This window comes from Oncorhynchus nerka, linkage group LG20 (genome assembly GCF_034236695.1).
Source record: "Oncorhynchus nerka isolate Pitt River linkage group LG20, Oner_Uvic_2.0, whole genome shotgun sequence".
In the NCBI taxonomy this organism is placed as follows: Eukaryota; Metazoa; Chordata; class Actinopteri; order Salmoniformes; family Salmonidae; genus Oncorhynchus; species Oncorhynchus nerka.
Window position 1 is genome coordinate 14,514,501 of NC_088415.1, and position 21,502 is coordinate 14,536,002.

At 42.4% G+C, this 21,502-nt stretch overlaps 1 protein-coding gene across 1 annotated transcript in view; it reads right to left on the reverse strand.

Moving 5' to 3' along the window:
* The window catches only part of kcnd3 (potassium voltage-gated channel, Shal-related subfamily, member 3), a 334,077-nt gene that overhangs the window by 6,142 nt on the left and 306,433 nt on the right, over positions 1 to 21,502 (reverse strand). The window contains exons 5-7 of the mRNA XM_065005257.1: positions 14,240 to 14,272; positions 13,933 to 14,025; positions 13,126 to 13,376 (exon numbers count right to left, since the gene is read on the reverse strand). Coding sequence (XP_064861329.1) covers positions 13,126 to 13,376; positions 13,933 to 14,025; positions 14,240 to 14,272 — 377 coding nt within the window. The remainder of the gene's footprint in view (positions 1 to 13,125; positions 13,377 to 13,932; positions 14,026 to 14,239; positions 14,273 to 21,502) is intronic.

Here is a 21,502-nt window from a genome sequence, read left to right on the forward strand (position 1 = left end):
AGGTATGCACATCATCTACCTACGTTATATAGGTATGTACGTCACCTACCTACGTTATATAGGTATGTACGTCACCTACCTACGTTATATAGGTATGTATGCACGTCATCTACCTACGTTATATAGGTATGTACATCATCTACCTACGTTATATAGGTATGTACATCATCTACCTACGTTATATAGGTATGTACGTCATCTACCTACGTTATATAGGTATGTATGCACGTCATCTACCTACGTTATATAGGTATGTACATCATCTACCTACGTTATATAGGTATGTACATCATCTACCTACGTTATATAGGTATGTACGTCATCTACCTACGTTATATAGGTATGTACGTCATCTACCTACGTTATATAGGTAGGTATGCACGTCATCTACCTACGTTATATAGGTATGTACGTCATCTACCTACGTTATATAGGTATGTATGCACGTCATCTACCTACGTTATATAGGTATGTACATCATCTACCTACGTTATATAGGTATGTACATCATCAACCTACGTTATATAGGTATGTACGTCATCTACCTACGTTATATAGGTATGTATGCACGTCATCTACCTACGTTATATAGGTATGTATGCACGTCATCTACCTACGTTATATAGGTGTGTACATCATCTACCTACGTTATATAGGTATGTACGTCATCTACCTACGTTATATAGGTATGTATGCACGTCATCTACCTACGTTATATAGGTATGTATGCACGTCATCTACCTACGTTATATAGGTATGTACATCATCTACCTACGTTATATAGGTATGTACGTCATCTACCTACGTTATATAGGTATGTATGCACGTCATCTACCTACGTTATATAGGTATGTACATCATCTACCTACGTTATATAGGTATGTACATCATCTACCTACGTTATATAGGTATGTACGTCATCTACCTACATTATATAGGTATGTACGTCATCTACCTACGTTATATAGGTAGGTATGCACGTCATCTACCTACGTTATATAGGTATGTACGTCATCTACCTACGTTATATAGGTATGTATGCACGTCATCTACCTACGTTATATAGGTATGTACATCATCTACCTACGTTATATAGGTATGTACATCATCTACCTACATTATATAGGTATGTACGTCATCTACCTACGTTATATAGGTATGTATGCACGTCATCTACCTACGTTATATAGGTATGTATGCACGTCATCTACCTACGTTATATAGGTATGTACATCATCTACCTACGTTATATAGGTATGTACATCATCTACCTACGTTATATAGGTATGTACGTCATCTACCTACGTTATATAGGTATGTATGCACGTCATCTACCTACGTTATATAGGTATGTACATCATCTACCTACGTTATATAGGCATGTACATCATCTACCTACGTTATATAGGTATGTACGTCATCTACCTACGTTATATAGGTATGTATGCACGTCATCTACCTACGTTATATAGGTATGTACGTCATCTACCTACGTTATATAGGTATGTACGTCATCTACCTACGTTATATAGGTATGTATGTACGTCATCTACCTACGTTATATAGGTATGTACATCATCTACCTACGTTATATAGGTATGTACGTCATCTACCTACGTTATATAGGTATGTATGTACGTCATCTACCTACGTTATATAGGTATGTATGCACGTCATCTACCTACGTTATATAGGTATGTATGCACGTCATCTACCTACGTTATATAGGTATGTATGCACGTCATCTACCTACGTTATATAGGTATGTACGTCATCTATCTACGTTATATAGGTATGTACGTCATCTACCTACGTTATATAGGTATGTATGTACGTCATCTACCTACGTTATATAGGTATGTACATCATCTACCTACGTTATATAGGTATGTACGTCATCTACCTACGTTATATAGGTATGTATGTACGTCATCTACCTACGTTATATAGGTATGTATGCACGTCATCTACCTACGTTATATAGGTATGTATGCACGTCATCTACCTACGTTATATAGGTATGTATGCACGTCATCTACCTACGTTATATAGGTATGCACGTCATCTACCTACGTTATATGCTAATTATTTTGTTTACGTCCCCTTCGGGTCTTTTGGGGTGTTGCATGCTATCAGATAATAGCTTCTCATGCTTTCGCCGAAAAGCATTTTAAAAATCTGACTTGTTGGCTGGATTCACAACGAGTGTAGTGTGACGACCCTCCCACTCTGTCTGCCGTATTCTGTCTTTGTTCTTGTTTCCTTATTAGGATGCCGGTGGGCGGAGTTGAGAGGGTCGTCAGCTACATGGGAAACACCTGGGCCAGGTGTCTCCCAGGATAAATAGACCTCTTCCACATTCATGGAGGAGACTCTCTCCATGCAGACACCTTATGTAGATTGTGTTGTGGTTCTTGGTGGCCTTTTGTTTGTTTGCTTTGGCACCTTTCAACACCCTGCATTATCACATTCATGCATGCAAAACACTCACTTACACTACTGATTACTGATTACACACACCATTCTATATTATACTTAGTTGCTTTAGTTAATAAATATATATTTTGCTACTCCTTATCTCCACGTTGTCTCCCTTTGTTACGGGCTTTGAGCCGGTTCGTGACAGTAGCTTTAATTCAGTACCCTGCATGTGTGTTTTAATGAACGTTTGAGTTTTAATGAGTGCTATTAGCATTTAGCGTAGCACATTTGCATTTCCAGATGGCTAGATGGGACGCCTGCGTGTCGGGTGCGCTTAAGAAGTTTTAAGAACAAATTCTTATTTACAATGACGGCCTACCCCAGCTAAATCCGGGCAACGCTGGGCCAATTGTGCTTCGCCTTGTGGGACTCCCAATCACGGCCAGATGTGATACAGCCTGGATTCGAACCAGGGACTATAGTGATGCCTCTTGCACTGAGATGCAGTGTCTTAGACTGCTGCGTCCATGTGCGTGTGTGTTAACTATTTAACTGTACTAGAATGTTTAAAAGGCAGCTAAAATATTGGTATTGGTTTGTTTTTTGGCAAAGAAAATATCAGATATCGGTATCGGCCAAAAATGTCATATCGGTGCATCCCTAAAATCCCATCATTGGAATGTTTGGTAGTTGGGTTTCGCAAGGGAAGTTGTAAATAGTTGGGGAAGTGGTAAATATTAATATAATTTGATTATATATATATATATATATATATATATATATATATATATATATATATATATATATATTTGCCTGGTAATGTGTCTTTCATATCTTGGAATGCTCTCAAACCATTACTGTCCATGATATCGGCACGGCTACGAGTTCCACATTTTGACCATTGGGGTGATGCAAAAAGCCGCCCTCCACATTGCAAGGCGCTATTGTGAAATATTGGAGTTATGGGCACGCAATTTTGATTCCCAGTTACATTGTTTTGAAAGTTTGTTTAATTTAGTTTAAATTGTTTAAGGGATATATCAGTGAAGACCAAAATGTATATTTGATACAGTCGCAAAGCTAACTAAAAAGCAGCATTCTCAGAGAGAGGATGGCTTTCACTTCAGCAGTGATAAATTCATGAACTTCTTTTATTAACGAAAAGATCATGATCATTAGAATTAACAAATTACATTGTCCTGAGTCTGCACAACTCTGCCAGGACCTAGGATCGAGAGACACTCAAGTTTTTTAATACTATATCTCTTAACACATTGATGTAAATAATCATGGCCTCTAAACCTTCAAGCTGCATACTGGACCCTATTCCAACTAAACAACTGAAAGAGCTGCTTCCTGTGCTTGGCCCTCCTTTGTTGAACATAATAAACGTCTCCCTGTCCACCGGATGTGTACCAAACTCACTAAAAGTGGCAGTAATAAAACTTCTCTTGAAAAAGCCAAACCTTGACCCAGAAAATATAAGAAACTATCAGCCTATATGGAATCTTCCATTCCTCGCAACATTTTTTGAAAAAGCTGTTGCGCAGCAACTCACTGCCTTCCTGAAGACAAAATGTATATGAAACGCTTCAGTCTGGTTTTAGACCCCATCATAACACTGAGACTGCACTCGTGAAGGTGGTAAATAACCTTTTAATGGGGTCAGACAAAGGCTCTGCATCTGTCCTCGTGTTCCTAGACCTTAGCGATGCTTTTGATACCATCGATCACACAATCTTTTGGCGAGATTTGGTCTACAAATTGGTCTATATGGACAATTCCTGGCCTGGTTTAGATCTTATCTATCGGAAAGATATCAGTTTGTCTCTGTGGATGGTTTGTCCTCTGACAAATCAATTGTAAATGTCAGTGTTCCTCAAGGTTCCGTTTTAGGACCACTAATGTTTTCAGTATGTATTTGACCCCTTGGTGATGTCATTCGGAAACATAATGTTAACTTGACGATACACAGCTGTACATTTCAATGCAACATGATGAAGCCCCAAAATTGCCCTCCCTGGAAGCCTATGTTTCAGACATAAGGAAGTGGATGGCTGCAAACTTTCTACTTTTAAACTCGGACAAAACAGAGATGCTAGTTCTAGGCCCCAAGAAACAAAGAGATCTGGATCTGACAATTAATCTTGATGATTGTACAGTCGTCTCAAATAAAACTGTGAAGGACCTTGGCGTTACTCTGGACATTGATCTCTCTTTTGACGAACATATCAAGACTGTTTCAAGTACAACTTTTTTCCATCTACGTAACATTGCAAAAATCAGACATTCTCTGTCCGAAAATTATGCAGAAAAATGTATCCATGCTTTTGTCCCTTCTAGATTAGACTACTGCAATGCTCTACTTTCCGGCTACCCGGATAAAGCACTAAATAAACTTCAGTTGACGCTAAACACGGCTGCTAGAACCAAAAATGTGATCATTTTACTCCAGTGCTAGCCTCCCTACACTGGCCTCCTGTTAAAGCTAGGGCTGATTTCAAGATTTTACTGCTAACCTACAAAGCATTACATGGGTTTGCTCCTACCTAACTTTCCGATTTGGTCCTGCCGTACATACCTTCACGTACGCTACGGTCACAAGACACAGGCCTCCTTATTGTCCATTGAATTTCTAAGCAAACAGCTAGAGGCAGGGCTTTCTCCTATAGAGCTCAATTTTTTATGGAAAGGTCTGCCTATCCATGTGAGAGATGCAGACTCGGTCTCGACCTTTAAGTCTTTATTGAAGACTAATGATTGAGTGTAGTCTGGCCCAGGGGTTTGAAGGTGAACGGAAAGGCACTGGAGCGTCGAACCGCCCTTGTTGTCTCTGCATGGTCGGTTCCCCTCTCTCCACTGGGATTCTCTGCCTCTAACCCTAGCACTGGCTTACTGGTGCTCTTCCATGCCATCCCTAGGAGGGGTGCGTCACTTGAGTGGGTTGAGTCACTGACGTGATCTTCCTGTCCGGGTTGGCGCCCCCACCTCGGGTTCGTGCCGTGGGGGACATGTTCGTGAGCTATACTCGGCCATGTCTATATCCTGCCTGGTTGGCCCTGTCCGGGGGTATCGACGGACGGGGCCACAGTGTCTCCCGACCCCTCCTGTCTCAGCGTCTAGTAATTATGTTGCAATAGTTTGTGTCCTGGGCTAGGGTCAGTCTGTTATATCTGGAGTATTTCTCCTGTCTTTTCCGGTGTCCTGTGTGAATTTAAGTATGCTCTCTCCTTTCTTTCTTTCTTTCTTTCTTTCTTTCTTTCTTTCTTTCTTTCTTTCTTTCTTTCTTTCTTTCTTTCTTTCTTTCTTTCTTTCTTTCTTTCTTTCTTTCTTTCTTTCTTTCTTTCTTTCTGAGAACCTGAGCCCTAGGAACATGCCTGGAGATGACAAAAATGGAATTTCCCTTTAAAGTTTCTGGCAATGGTTTAATCTAAGGAAGGAAACAAAATGGGACATGATTGGGTTTCCATAAGTAGAGATGCAGTAGGTCAGATTTGGTGAGACTGATGTTATAACTTGAGATAGAGCTGGACTGATCTATGATGTTCTGATGTTTTGGGAGGGATTGAGGACATTGCCTAGCTAAAGTAAGATATCATCGCCGTATAATGAGATCTCATGATCTGTAGAATTGAGAGATGTTGGTCTAATTTCGTTGAGTCTAACTCGATGGATGGCCAAATATTGCTCTCTGTCTTATCAATAGTTTGTTTTGACTTTGAAAAGAGTAGCTACCTGGTCTTAAAAAAGTGTTTGTTGAGAACACTAATGTCATTAACAACTTTTCTAATTCTGCTATCTTCTTTAAAGCGCCATCTTGTGGCTCTTTTAGGAGATTCTGAAAGTTGTATCAGGCAGTCATAGGCATGATGATCAGATATGCTCATATGTTGAATTTCTATTTTCTAGATTAAAGAAAATAGAGGAGTACATAATAGTATGAAATCAATTCGGGAGAATGTTTTGTGACTGTTTGAATAGCAAGTGTACTTTTTTACTTTAGGGTTATGAGCTAGTCAGGCATCAATGAGGTTGTAATCAGAGAGTATATTTTGGAGAGCCTTGGTTGCCTATGGATTGTAGTTGGTCTTATTAGATATGTCCTGCATGTTCAGAATGGCATTTATGTCTGTACAATAACCAGATGGAATTCAGTTAACTCTAACAAGATGCTGTTCAAAGAATTAAAACACTTGAAAATGAATCATATGAATTTGGAGCATACACATGAATAAAGGCAATTTTATTTTCATTATGGATACATTTAAGGAAAGTGATTCTGCCTTCTTAGTCTTCGCCTTTACCCAAGATGGTAATTTAGAGTTTCTTATGTATCATTATTACCTTTAGTTATGTTTGGGGCTGATGAAATAACAGCCAGTTTGTACGAATTGTTTTCTGTTCTACGTGAGTCTTTTTGGAGCAGGTGCGTTTCTAGGAGCATTGCTATATCAACATGGTTTAGTGTTAGGATATCAAGACAATGTTCAATTGGTGAGTTTAGGCCTTTCACATTCCAACAGTCAATAGCTAGTGTTGTCATTGTAAAAAATAAAATAATATTAATGATGTAATTATTATCTTCGGTGTTAATAAGCCCATGGATATAAAACTAAAAGCTGGACCTACAGGGAAACCCCCCCATTGGTCATCCCCACCCATTGGTCATCCCCACCCATTGGTCATTCCCCACCCATTGGTCATCCCCACCCATTGGTCATTCCCACCCATTGGTCATCCCCACCCATTGGTCATTCCCCACCCATTGGTCATCCCCACCCATTGGTCATCCCCACCCATTGGTCATCCCCACCCATTGGTCATCCCCACCCATTGGTCATTCCCCACCCATTGGTCATTCCCCACCCATTGGTCATCCCCACCCATTGGTCATTCCCCACCCATTGGTAATTCCCCACCCATTGGTCATCCCCACCCATTGGTCATTCCCCACCCATTGGTCATCCCCACCCATTGGTCATCCCCACCCATTGCTCATTCCCCACCCATTGGTCATTCCCCACCCATTGGTCATCCCCACCCATTGGTCATTCCCCACCCATTGGTAATTCCCCACCCATTGGTCATCCCCACCCATTGGTCATCCCCACCCATTGGTAATTCCCCACCCATTGGTCATCCCCACCCATTGGTCATCCCCACCCATTGGTCATCCCCACCCATTGGTAATTCCCCACCCATTGGTCATCCCCACCCATTGGTCATCCCCACCCATTGGTAATTCCCCACCCATTGGTCATCCCCACCCATTGGTCATCCCCACCCATTGGTAATTCCCCACCCATTGGTCATCCCCACCCATTGGTCATCCCCACCCATTGGTCATTCCCCACCCATTGGTCATCCCCACCCATTGGTCATTCCCCACCCATTGGTCATCCCCACCCATTGGTCATTCCCCACCCATTGGTAATTCCCCACCCATTGGTCATCCCCACCCATTGGTCATTCCCCACCCATTGGTCATCCCCACCCATTGGTCATCCCCACCCATTGCTCATTCCCCACCCATTGGTCATTCCCCACCCATTGGTCATCCCCATCCATTGGTCATTCCCCACCCATTGGTAATTCCCCACCCATTGGTCATCCCCATCCATTGGTCATCCCCACCCATTGATCATTCCCCACCCATTGGTCATTCCCCACCCATTGGTCATCCCCACCCATTGGTAATTCCCCACCCATTGGTCATCCCCACCCATTGGTCATTCCCCACCCATTGGTCATTCCCCACCCATTGGTCATTCCCCACCCATTGGTCATCCCCACCCATTGGTCATTCCCCACCCATTGGTAATTCCCCACCCATTGGTCATCCCCACCCATTGGTCATTCCCCACCCATTGGTCATCCCCACCCATTGGTCATCCCCACCCATTGCTCATTCCCCACGCATTGGTCATTCCCCACCCATTGGTCATCCCCACCCATTGGTCATTCCCCACCCATTGGTAATTCCCCACCCATTGGTCATCCCCACCCATTGGTCATCCCCACCCATTGGTCATCCCCACCCATTGGTCATCCCCACCCATTGGTAATTCCCCACCCATTGGTCATCCCCACCCATTGGTCATCCCCACCCATTGGTCATTCCCCACCCATTGGTCATCCCCACCCATTGGTCATTCCCCACCCATTGGTCATCCCCACCCATTGGTCATTCCCCACCCATTGGTAATTCCCCACCCATTGGTCATCCCCACCCATTGGTCATTCCCCACCCATTGGTCATCCCCACCCATTGGTCATCCCCACCCATTGCTCATTCCCCACCCATTGGTCATTCCCCACCCATTGGTCATCCCCATCCATTGGTCATTCCCCACCCATTGGTAATTCCCCACCCATTGGTCATCCCCACCCATTGGTAATTCCCCACCCATTGGTAATTTCCCACCCATTGGTAATTCCCCACCCATTGTTCATCCCCACCCATTGGTCATCCCCACCCATTGGTCATCCCCACCCATTGGTAATTCCCCACCCATTGGTCATCCCCACCCATTGGTCATCCCCACCCATTGGTAATTCCCCACCCATTGGTCATCCCCACCCATTGGTCATTCCCCACCCATTGGTCATCCCCACCCATTGGTCAACCCCACCCATTGGTAATTCCCCACCCATTGGTAATTTCCCACCCATTGGTAATTCCCCACACATTGGTCATCCCCACCCATTGGTCATCCCCACCCATTGGTAATTCCCCACCCATTGGTCATCCCCACCCATTGGTCATCCCCACCCATTGGTAATTCCCCACCCATTGGTCATCCCCACCCATTGGTAATTCCCCACCCATTGGTCATCCCCACCCATTGGTCATCCCCACCCATTGGTAATTCCCCACCCATTGGTCATCCCCACCCATTGGTCATCCCCACCCATTGGTCATCCCCACCCATTGGTCATTCCCCACCCATTGGTCATCCCCACCCATTGGTCATTCCCCACCCATTGGTCATACCCACCCATTGGTCAACCCCACCCATTTTTTGTTGTTGTTGGGGGGTATTTTCTTTGTTTTAAGAAAAACTCAAATATCCTCATATTTTTTATGACTATTAAATGGTCTAAATTAGTTTAAACATAGGAAGAAATAAAACAAAACAAGCAAAAAGGAATTGTTTGGAAGCCCCTTAGGAGGGACTGTTAATCTATCGTCAACAGTTTAATCCATAGGGATGCAATGTGCTGTAGACCCACAAGGAAGAAACCCCAGTCTGTATGGCACTTCAATATATTATCCATTGTTCATTAATTGGTGTGGAGTCATCAATGTCTAAATGTCCTGGAACATCGGCAATTTAATAATAATGACAAAGTCCAATGCTCAGAAATAATAATAATAATAATAGTGTTCCTTTTACCCAATTGCGAGGGTTTCCTCATCATTGTCCTATGGCAGCACCTAGATCTGTCAGCTCGTCACCTTGTGTGTTGGACTTGATGTGCTTATCGAAGAAGTCTTTAGCCTCCCTGGCAGTAGAACATGTGTGTGTTGAATTCTGGAAGGTCAAGATATGTTTTGTCGGGTGGATGAAGCCGCATCTTAGGTTTACTCAGGTCTGAGTAGATGCTGATCCACTTCCCCACATAGGTCAGACCCCTGGATTCCGCTGCAAGGCGAACAATTCACAGCTTGACTTCAAAGCTGTGGATCAGTACAATCATAGACCAGATCCATTCCTGAGAGGACCTGTGCGATGCACAATGTTAATCGGTGGCATGGGACCCAGCCTCTCCTGCCTGGACAGTTCATAGAGAAGATGAAGGAAGTAGAGATGCCCGCTTCAATTTCAAGTCCTTTGACCCACACATTGAATTCCATCTTCTCTTTTAGGAGTTTAATTATCCTTTCCAACCGAGTTTGTGCTGTTTCCAAGTCTGTCTCATTGGCTATCCTCTACAGACTTTCCACTTTGGTTGAATAGGTATCCACTTCAGCAGTAATCACTGCCAATGATTAATTTACCGGTTTTAATTGTAAGTTGAGGGCAGAGGTAATCTCCTCACGAACATTCTCTTGTATAGTAACGGCCAGCTCTTTCTGTTGTCTGGTATTGAGACACCATGTTCCCACAGCTGAATTGTGCACTGACAAATTCTAGCTCCTTGAGCATAGTACACCTGCTAGTTATTTCCCGTCACAATGTTTGGGTATTTTAGGTATTTTATTAGGATCCCCAATAGCTGTTGCAAAAGCAGCAGCTACTCTTCCTGGGGCCCACATGAAACATGACATAATACAGAACATTAATAGACAAGAACACAAAATATCTCGGTCAAATAGGGGAGAGGCGTTGTGAGGTGTTGCTTTATCTGTTTTTTAAACCAGGTTTGCTGTTCATTTGAGCAATATGAGATGGAAGTGAGTTCCATGCAATAAGGATCTATATAATACTGTACACTTTGTTGAATTTGTTCTGGATTTGGGGACTATGAAAATTCCCCTGGTGGCATGGCTGGTGGGGTAAGTGTGTGTGTCACAGCTGTGAGTAAGTTTACTATGCAAACAACTTGGAATTTTCAACACATTAATATTTCTTATAAGAATAAGAAGTGATACAGTCAGTCTCTCCTCAACTCTTAACAAAGAGAGACTGGCAGCATAGTATTTATATCAGCCCTCTGATTACAGTGAAGAGCAAGACGTGCCACTCTGTTCTGGGCCAGCTGCAGCTGTACTAGGTCTTTCTTAGCAGCACTTGACCAGATGGCTGGACAATAATCAAGATAAGACAAAACTAGGGCCTGCAGGACTTGTTTTGTGGAGTGTGGTGTCAAAAAACCCAGAACATTTCGGTTTTGCGGACAGACCTCTCCCCATCTTTACAACTATTGAATCTATATGTTTTGACCATGAAAGTTTACAATCTAAGGTAACACCAAGTAATTGAGTCTCCTCAACTTGTGCACCCAGAGTCTCCTCAACAACTGCACCCAGATTCAGCTGAGGTCTAGAGTTTAGGGAATGATTTGTACCAAATACAATGCTCTTAGTTTTAGAGATATTCAAGACCAGTCCTCTACTTTTTTATATATTTACCAATGACCTGCCACTGGCATTAAACAAAGCCTGTGTGTCCATGTATGCTGATGATTCAACCATATACATCTCAGCAACCACAGATAAGGAAGTCACTGAAACCCTTAACAGGGAGTTGCAGTCAGTTTTGGAATGGGTGGCCAGTAATGAACTAGAACTGCCCTAGGTACACCACACTCTACATGTTTGACATTAGAGAAGCTTCCATTAAATAAAACCCTTTGAATTATATTAGATAGATGGCTCTGAATCCACAATATGGCAGAAGTTGAAAAGGCATTACACATGGTCATGGTCATGGTCAATAATATCAAAGTCTGCACTGAAATCTAACAGTACATCACCCACAATCTTGGGTGGGTAATTCATTTCAACCAATCATCAGTCATTTGCGTCAGTGCAGTACATGTTGAGTGCCCTTCTCTATAAGCATGCTGAAAGTCTGTTGTCAATTTGTTTACAGAGAAATATAATTTAATTTGGTCAATACATTTTTTTCCCAAAAGTTTGCTAAGAGCTGGCAGCAAGCTGATTGGTCTGCTGTTAGAACCAGTAAAGGCCGCTTTATCACTCTTGGGTAGCGGAATGACTTTGGCTTTCCTCCAGGCCTGAGGACAAACCTTCCTCTAGACTCAGATTAAAGATATGACATATAGGAGTGGCCATAGAGTCAGCTACCATCCTCAGTAGCCTTCCATCTAAATTGTCAATGCCAGGAGGTTTGTCATTATTGATCGATAACAATCATTTTCCTACCTGTCCCACGCTAACTTTACAGAATTCAAACTTACAATGCTTTTCATTCAGTTTGTTTTTGTATTCATGAATACGATGGCTCACTGTTTGTTGTTGGCATTTCCTGCTTAAGTTTGCCCACTGTGCCAATTAAGTAATCATTATAATAATGTGCAACATCAATTGGTTTTGTGATGAATAAGCTGATCTGATTCAATGAAAGATGGAGTTGAATTTCCATCATTCTTTATATCATTGATCTTGGCTTCATGATACCGTTTCTTCTTCTTGTTGAGTTTAGTCACATCATTTCTCAATTTGCAGTAAGTCAGCCAGTCAGATGTGCAGCCAGACTTATTAGCCACTCCTTTTGCCTCATCTCTTTCAACCATACAGTTGTTCAATTCCTCGTCAACCCATGGAGCCTTAACAGTTCTAATGAATGTCTCACACCTTAATAGGATGTTTGATATGGAAACGTTTTTCGAAATAAGTCTGTTAATTCATAGTGATTTGGAAAAGAGGAACATATTATGACAGAATGAATCAAATAAAGTAAAATGACAGAGGAAGGTATATTGCTGCTGAGCCCATGAAAGACTCAATGTAATATACAGGGATACGTTAGTTGTTAGCACCTGACATACCAGCATCACTGGAGAAAAGCAAAATATCAGAGAGACATTAACAGCCATTTGGCATTCTAGATATCATTGTCTTTAGTAATGGACTTGGGTGTCAACCAATTAATTATTTTTTTCCATAGCATAAGCTCACAGTATGGGTTTGTTTTAACCGTCGGACTGACTCTGGGTCAGTAGTAATAGCATAGCCCTGATAATATTACCATATTTTGTGTTAAACCTGACTTCTGGTCAGTGCTTAAAGCTCACCTGGTGTTGAGGGGCTGGATGTGGATAGTGCTGAGCTCCTGCAGGTTATGATGAGGGTGTGTGTGTGAGAGAGCGCACGTGGGAATACTGGAGTTGGGTAAAGGAGCGTGGTTCCTCTTGGTGTGGCGGGTACAGCAGGTGCCCGTCATGCCTTCTTGGCTGGAGAGGGAGGGGCTTTGAGACGGATAGCTCTGGAGTGCCCCCTCCAGGTAGCTCTGCTCATAACACAGCTCATCTGCAAACTCATGATTCTACAGAGAGGAAGAGAGAGAGGAAGAGAGTGGGGAAGAGAGGGGGAAGAGATGGGGGAAGAGAGAGGGGAAGAGAGAGAGGGAGGGGGAGAGAGGGGGAAGAGAGAGGGGAAGAGAGAGGGGAGGGGGAGAGAGGGGGGAAGAGAGAGGGGAAGAGAGTGGGGAAGAGAGGGGGAAAGAGGGGGAAGAGAGAGGGGAAGAGAGTGGGAAGAGAGGGGGAAGAGAGTGGGGAAGAGAGAGGGGAAGAGAGGGGGAAGAGAGAAGGAAGGGGGAGAGAGGGGGAAGAGAGGGGTGGAGTGGGGGAGAGAGGGGGGGAAGAGAGAGGGGGAAGAGAGAGGGGAAGAGAGAGGGGAGAGAGAGAGAGGAGAGAGAGGATGAAAGAGAAGAGGAGGAACATCTGAAAAACACATAATTTAACTCAAATTCATGTCCTTTGGGGGTTTGATTTTAATATTATTTTACATTTGATAAAAAAACAAATATATTTAACATGGACTTTTTTCTTGTTTGATGTGCTTGTCACCTTTTGTGTGTGTGTGTGTGTGTGTGTACTCACTGTGGTTTTCTCCAGACAATGCAGCAGGTGGTGGTGTTGGCTCTCTAATAGGGACTGGTTCTTGCTCAGGTGCTGCTCCTCCTCAATGGAACTCTGCAACACACACACACACACACACACACACACACACACACACACACACACACACACACACACACACACACACACACACACACACACACACACACACACACACACACACACACACACACACACACACACACTGTGAGTGAAAATGCTCCACAGTGTTGTTTGCCAACAGATATAAGGGTTTCTAGGTGTGTGTGTCTGTTTGCTGTCTCTGTACCTGGTCTGAAAGGTTCATCTTGTAAGGAAGTTGCTTCAGGTCAAAGGTGAAAGAGGAGACAAAAAGACACACAGGTAGAGTTTTACTAGGTTTTCATTTCAGTATAATGAACGCTCAGTGTGTGTGTGTGAAAGAGGGAGAGGGAGAGAGTGTGAGTGTAAATGTGGGAGTGGTTTGTTCTGTGTTTGTGGGGCACGACGCCCTCTTCTCTGAGTCAGATTGTCTGAGTGGGTTTCTGCTACTGACTATATCTCTGGGTTCTGGGCTGCTACTGACTATATCTTTGGGTTCTGGGCTGCTACTGGCGATATCTCTGGGTTCTGGGCTGCTACTGACTATATCTCTGGGTTCTGGGCTGCTACTGGCGATATCTCTGGGTTCTTGGCTGCTACTGGCGATATCTCTGGATTCTGGCCTGCTACTGGCGATATCTCTGGGTTCTGAGCTGCTACTGGCTATATCTCTGGGTTCTGGGCTGCTACTAGCTATATCTCTGGGTTCTGGGCTGCTACTGGCTATATCTCTGGGTTCTGGGCTGCTACTGGCGATATCTCTGGGTTCTGAGCTGCTACTGGCTATATCTCTGGGTTCTGGGCTGCTACTGGCTATATGTCTGGGTTCTGGGCTGCTACTAGCTATATCTCTGGGTTTTGGGCTGCTACTGGCTATATCTCTGGGTTCTGGGCTGCTACTGGCTATATCTCTGGGTTCTGGGCTGCTACTGGCTATATGTCTGGGTTCTGGGCTGCTACTAGCTATATCTCTGGGTGCTGGGCTGCTAATAGCTATATCTCTGGGTTCTGGGCTGCTACTGGCTATATCTCTGGGCTTCTGCTACTGCTTATAGCTCTGGCCTGCTGCTGCTGGCTATATCTCTGGGCTCTGTCTGGGCTGCTGCTGCTGGCTATATCTCTGGGCTCTGTTTGGGCTGATGCTACTGGCTATAGCTATGGGCAGAGGGAGCAGGAGCAACAGCCTAGAGGGCCAGACGGCTGGGTGTTTGGCTCAAAAGTTGATTAATGTTGATTACAATGTTTATTAATTTATGTCAACTACATAAATAAATTAGTGCGTCAAAATTAAGTATAAGGATGCGTGTTCGGTCTGTAGTATACCTCAGGCTAGATATAGAGGGGCAGTAGGCCTCTAAAACTCACTATTTACTAGATTGCAGTGTGATGTCAGTCAGAGAAAATGGGGAAAGCTCTTTCCTACAGATACGTGTAACAGGTGTGAAATGGCTAGGTAGTTAGCATCGGCCTAGTAGCGTTTCAATCGTTGCCGTCACTCGCTCTGAGACCTTGAAGTAGCTGTTTCCCTTGCCCTGCAAGGGCCAAGGCTTTTGTGGAGCGATAGGTAATTATGATTTGCGGGTGACCATTGTTGATGTGTTCATAGCGTCCCTGGTTCAAACCCAGCTTGGGGCAAGGAGAGGGACAGAAGCAACACTGTTACGTACGCATACTGTAAACTTTCACTGGGTTGCATCAGTCAGGGCTGACAGGACAGCGCACTGCAATCCCTGACAAACCCCTTTGCTTGGCTTGTTAAAATGCATAAACATCACACCACCTAAAATCTACCTTTACTTTTTATTTTTTTAATTGCTGAAAACAATACAGGCTTGAATCATTTTAACGTTTAGTTTCCCAACCTGGACTCACTGGTAAACAATACAGGCTTTAATCATTTTAACATTTAGTTTCCCAACCTGGACTCACTGGTAAACAATACAGGCTTGAATCATTTTAACATTTAGTTTCCCAACCTGGACTCACTGGTAAACAATACAGGCTTTAATCATTTTAACATTTAGTTTCCCAACCTGGACTCACTGGTAAACAATACAGGCTTTAATCATTTTAACATTTAGTTTCCCAACCTGGACTCACTGGTAAACAATACAGGCTTTAATCATTTTAACGTTTAGTTTCCCAACCTGGACTCACTGGTAAACAATACAGGCTTGAATCATTTTAACATTTAGTTTCCCAACCTGGACTCACTGGTAAACAATACAGGCTTGAATCATTTTAACATTTAGTTTCCCAACCTGGACTCACTGGTAAACAATACAGGCTTTAATCATTTTAACATTTAGTTTCCCAACCTGGACTCACTGGTAAACAATACAGGCTTTAATCATTTTAACGTTTAGTTTCCCAACCTGGACTCACTGGTAAACAATACAGGCTTGAATCATTTTAACATTTAGTTTCCCAACCTGGACTCACTGGTAAACAATACAGGCTTGAATCATTTTAACATTTAGTTTCCCAACCTGGACTCACTGGTAAACAATACAGGCTTTAATCATTTTAACATTTAGTTTCCCAACCTGGACTCACTGGTAAACAATACAGGCTTTAATCATTTTAACGTTTAGTTTCCCAACCTGGACTCACTGGTAAACAATACAGGCTTGAATCATTTTAACATTTAGTTTCCCAACCTGGACTCACTGGTAAACAATACAGGCTTTAATCATTTTAACGTTTAGTTTCCCAACCTGGACTCACTGGTAAACAATACAGGCTTTAATCATTTTAACGTTTAGTTTCCCAACCTGGACTCACTGGTAAACAATACAGGCTTTAATCATTTTAACATTTAGTTTCCCAACCTGGACTCACTGGTAAACAATACAGGCTTTAATCATTTTAACATTTAGTTTCCCAACCTGGACTCACTGGTAAACAATACAGGCTTGAATCATTTTAACATTTAGTTTCCCAACCTGGACTCACTGGTAAACAATACAGGCTTGAATCATTTTAACATTTAGTTTCCCAACCTGGACTCACTGGTAAACAATACAGGCTTTAATCATTTTAACATTTAGTTTCCCAACCTGGACTCACTGGTAAACAATACAGGCTTTAATCATTTTAACATTTAGTTTCCCAACCTGGACTCACTGGTAAACAATACAGGCTTGAATCATTTTAACGTTTAGTTTCCCAACCTGGACTCACTGGTAAACAATACAGGCTTTAATCATTTTAACATTTAGTTTCCCAACCTGGACTCACTGGTAAACAATACAGGCTTTAATCATTTTAACGTTTAGTTTCCCAACCTGGACTCACCAGTAGATACAATATAGTACATGTAAATGCGGGACCCTCCATTTTGTATGATATGTTACGTTGCAGAAAGTATTCACACCCCTTTGACTTTTTACACATTTTTGTTGTGATCCAGCCTGAATTTAAAATGGATTAAATGTACAGTGCCTTGCGAAAGTATTCGGCCCCCTTGAACTTTGCGACCTTTTGCCACATTTCAGGTTTCAAACATAAAGATATAAAACTGTATTTTTTTGTGAAGAATCAACAACAAGTGGGACACAATCATGAAGTGGAACGACATTTATTGGATATTTCAAACTTTTTTAACAAATCAAAAACTGAAAAATTGGGCGTGCAAAATTATTCAGCCCCCTTATGTTAATACTTTGTAGCGCCACCTTTTGCTGCGATTACAGCTGTAAGTCGCTTGGGGTATGTCTCTATCAGTTTTGCACATCGAGAGACTGACATTTTTTCCCATTCCTCCTTGCAAAACAGCTCGAGCTCAGTGAGGTTGGATGGAGAGCATTTGTGAACAGCAGTTTTCAGTTCTTTCCACAGATTCTCGATTGGATTCAGGTCTGGACTTTGACTTGGCCATTCTAACACCTGGATATGTTTATTTTTGAACCATTCCATTGTAGATTTTGCTTTATGTTTTGGATCATTGTCTTGTTGGAAGACAAATCTCCGTCCCAGTCTCAGGTCTTTTGCAGACTCCATCAGGTTTTCTTCCAGAATGGTCCTGTATTTGGCTCCATCCATCTTCCCATCAATTTTAACCATCTTCCCTGTCCCTGCTGAAGAAAAGCAGGCCCAAACCATGATGCTGCCACCACCATGTTTGACAGTGGGGATGGTGTGTTCAGGGTGATGAGCTGTGTTGCTTTTACGCCAAACATAACGTTTTGCATTGTTGCCAAAAAGTTCAATTTTGGTTTTATCTGACCAGAGCACCTTCTTCCACATGTTTGGTGTGTCTCCCAGGTGGCTTGTGGCAAACTTTAAACAACACTTTTTATGGATATCTTTAAGAAATGGCTTTCTTCTTGCCACTCTTCCATAAAGGCCAGATTTGTGCAATATACGACTGATTGTTGTCCTATGGACAGAGTCTCCCACCTCAGCTGTAGATCTCTGCAGTTCATCCAGAGTGATCATGGGCCTCTTGGCTGCATCTCTAATCAGTCTTCTCCTTGTATGAGCTGTAAGTTTAGAGGGACGTCCAGGTCTTGGTAGATTTGCAGTGGTCTGATACTCCTTCCATTTCAATATTATCGCTTGCACAGTGCTCCTTGGGATGTTTAAAGCTTGGGAAATCTTTTTGTATCCCAATCCGGCTTTAAACTTCTTCACAACAGTATCTCGGACCTGCCTGGTGTGTTCCTTGTTCTTCCTGATGCTCTCTGCGCTTTTAACGGACCTCTGAGTCTATCACAGTGCAGGTGCATTTATACGGAGACCTGATTACACACAGGTGGATTGTATTTATCATCATTAGTCATTTAGGTCAACATTGGATCATTCAGAGATCCTCACTGAACTTCTGGAGAGAGTTTGCTGCACTGAAAGTAAAGGGGCTGAATAATTTTGCACGCCCAATTTTTCAGTTTTTGATTTGTTAAAAAAGTTTGAAATATCCAATAAATGTCGTTCCACTTCATGATTGTGTCCCACTTGTTGTTGATTCTTCACAAAAAAATACAGTTTCATATCTTTATGTATGAAGCCTGAAATGTGGCAAAAGGTTGCAAAGTTCAAGGGGGCCGAATACTTTCGCAAGGCACTGTAGATGTTGTGATCCAGCCTGAATTTAAAATGGATTAAATGTAGATGTTGTGTTCCAGCCTGAATTTAAAATGGATTAAATGTAGATGTTGTGATCCAGCCTGAATTTAAAATGGATTAAATGTAGATGTTGTGATCCAGCCTGAATTTAAAATGGATTAAATGTAGATGTTGTGATCCAGCCTGAATTTAAAATGGATTAAATGTAGATGTTGTGTCACTGTCCTACACAACACACCATAAGGTCCAAGTGGAATGATGTTTTTAGAAGAAAAAAAAAAGTATTGAGACAATAAGTATTGAACCCCTTTGTTAGGACAAGCCTAAATAAATTCAGGAGTAAAAATGTGCTTAACAAGTCACATAATAAGTTGCATGGACTCACTCTGTGTGCAATTATAGTGTTTGACGTGATTTTTTAATGACTAACTCATCTCTGTACCCCACACACACAATTCATTATCTGTAAGGTCCCTCAGTCGAGCAGTGCATTTCAAACACATATTCAACCACAAAGACCAGGGAAGTTTTCCTCCCGGAGAGGAAGGACACTGCTCAGGGACTTCACCATGAGGCCATTGGTGATAGCAGAAAACTGCGGATGGATCAACAACATTGTGTTACTCCACAATACTAACCTAAATGACCGAGTGAAAAGAAAGAAGCCTGTACAGAATACAAATATTCCAAAACATCCATCCTGTTTGCAATAAGGCACTAAAGTAAAACTGCAAAAATGCGGCAAAGAAATGAACTTAATGTCCTGAACACAAAGCGTTATGTTTGGGGCAAACACATCACTGAGTACCACTTTTCAAGCATGGTGGTGGATGCATCATGTTAAGGGTATGCTTGTCATCAGCAAGGACTAGGAAGTTTTTTAAAAATAAAAATAAATGCAATAGAACTAAACACAGGAGAAAACCTAGAGGAAAACCTTGTTCAATCTGCTTTCCAACAGACACTGGGAGAAAAATTCACCTTTTAGCAGGACAATAATCTAAAACATAAGGCCAAATATACACTGGAGTTGCTTACCAAGATGACATTGAATGTTCCGGAGTGGCCTAGATACAGTTTTGACTTGAATCGGCCTGAAAATATATGGCAAGACCAGAAAATGGTTGTGGAGCAATGGTCAACAACCAATTTGACAGAGATTGAAGAATTTAAAAAATAATAATATGCAAATGTTGCACAATCCAGGTGTTGAAAGCTCTTAGAGATTTACCCAGAAAGACTCACAGCTATAATCGCTGCCAAATGTTATTCTAACATGTATTGACTCAGGGGTGTGAATAACTCTGTAAATGAGATATTTCTGTATTTCATTTTCAATAAATTTGCTAAAATGACTAAAATCATGTTTTCACTTGGTCATTATAGGGTATTGTGTGTAGATGGGTGAGCAAAAAATGTATTCCATCCATATTTGAATTCAAGCTGTAACACAACAAAATGTGTAATAAGTCAAAGGGTAAGACGACTCTCTGAATGCATTGTATGTATACATTTACGGATGTCCATCATCCATTTCGTACGATCTGTTACGAATTACAAATCATACAAATTGTTACGAATATTGCAAAACGTATGATATGTTACGAATTCCAATTTGTTGGCGCTGACCTTAGATGGTGGCTACGTGGTTAACACTAACGTTAGCTAGGTGGCTAACGTTAGCTAGGCGGCTAACGTTAGCTAGGATAGGGGTTAGGGTTAGAAGTTAGGTTAAAGCAGGGCTCTCCAACCCTGTTCCTGGAGAACTACCCTCCTCTAGATTTTCACACCAATCCCAGTTGTAACTAACCTGATTCATCTTCTCAACCCGCTAATTATTAGAATCAGGTGCGCTTTATACAACCACCCATCCTCCCCAAATAACCATTCTACTTTTGTTTTTGCCTTAAGTAACCTTCTGTGTTATTTAACCATACCATACCAAACATAACATATCATACTATTTTGAGTGTCCCGGATTTAAATGTACTATGTTACGTCTAGTCTATGAGACCGGGCTGAGTTTCCACCATGTTTACTGTGTGTTGTTATGTAGTTCCCTCCTCCCCAGTGTATGTGAGTAGTGCTGCAGCACATTTTTTTTATGTGCTGTGGAGAAGAGTTCACCTCCTAAACAGTGCTGAGCTACAGTACACAGACACAGCTGCGTCTCCAGGCTATTTCTGGTCCTGTCCTACTCATTCCCTAAAGACTAAAGCCAAAGAATCAGCAGGATGTGTGAGGCACGGGAGGTCAGTGGCACCTTAATTGGGGAGGACGGGCTCGTGATAATGGCTGGAGTGGAATTGGTGGAATGGTATCAAATACATCAAACACATGGTTTTGATGCCATTCCATTTGCTCCGTTCCAGCCATTCTTATGAGCCATCCTCCCCTCAGCAGC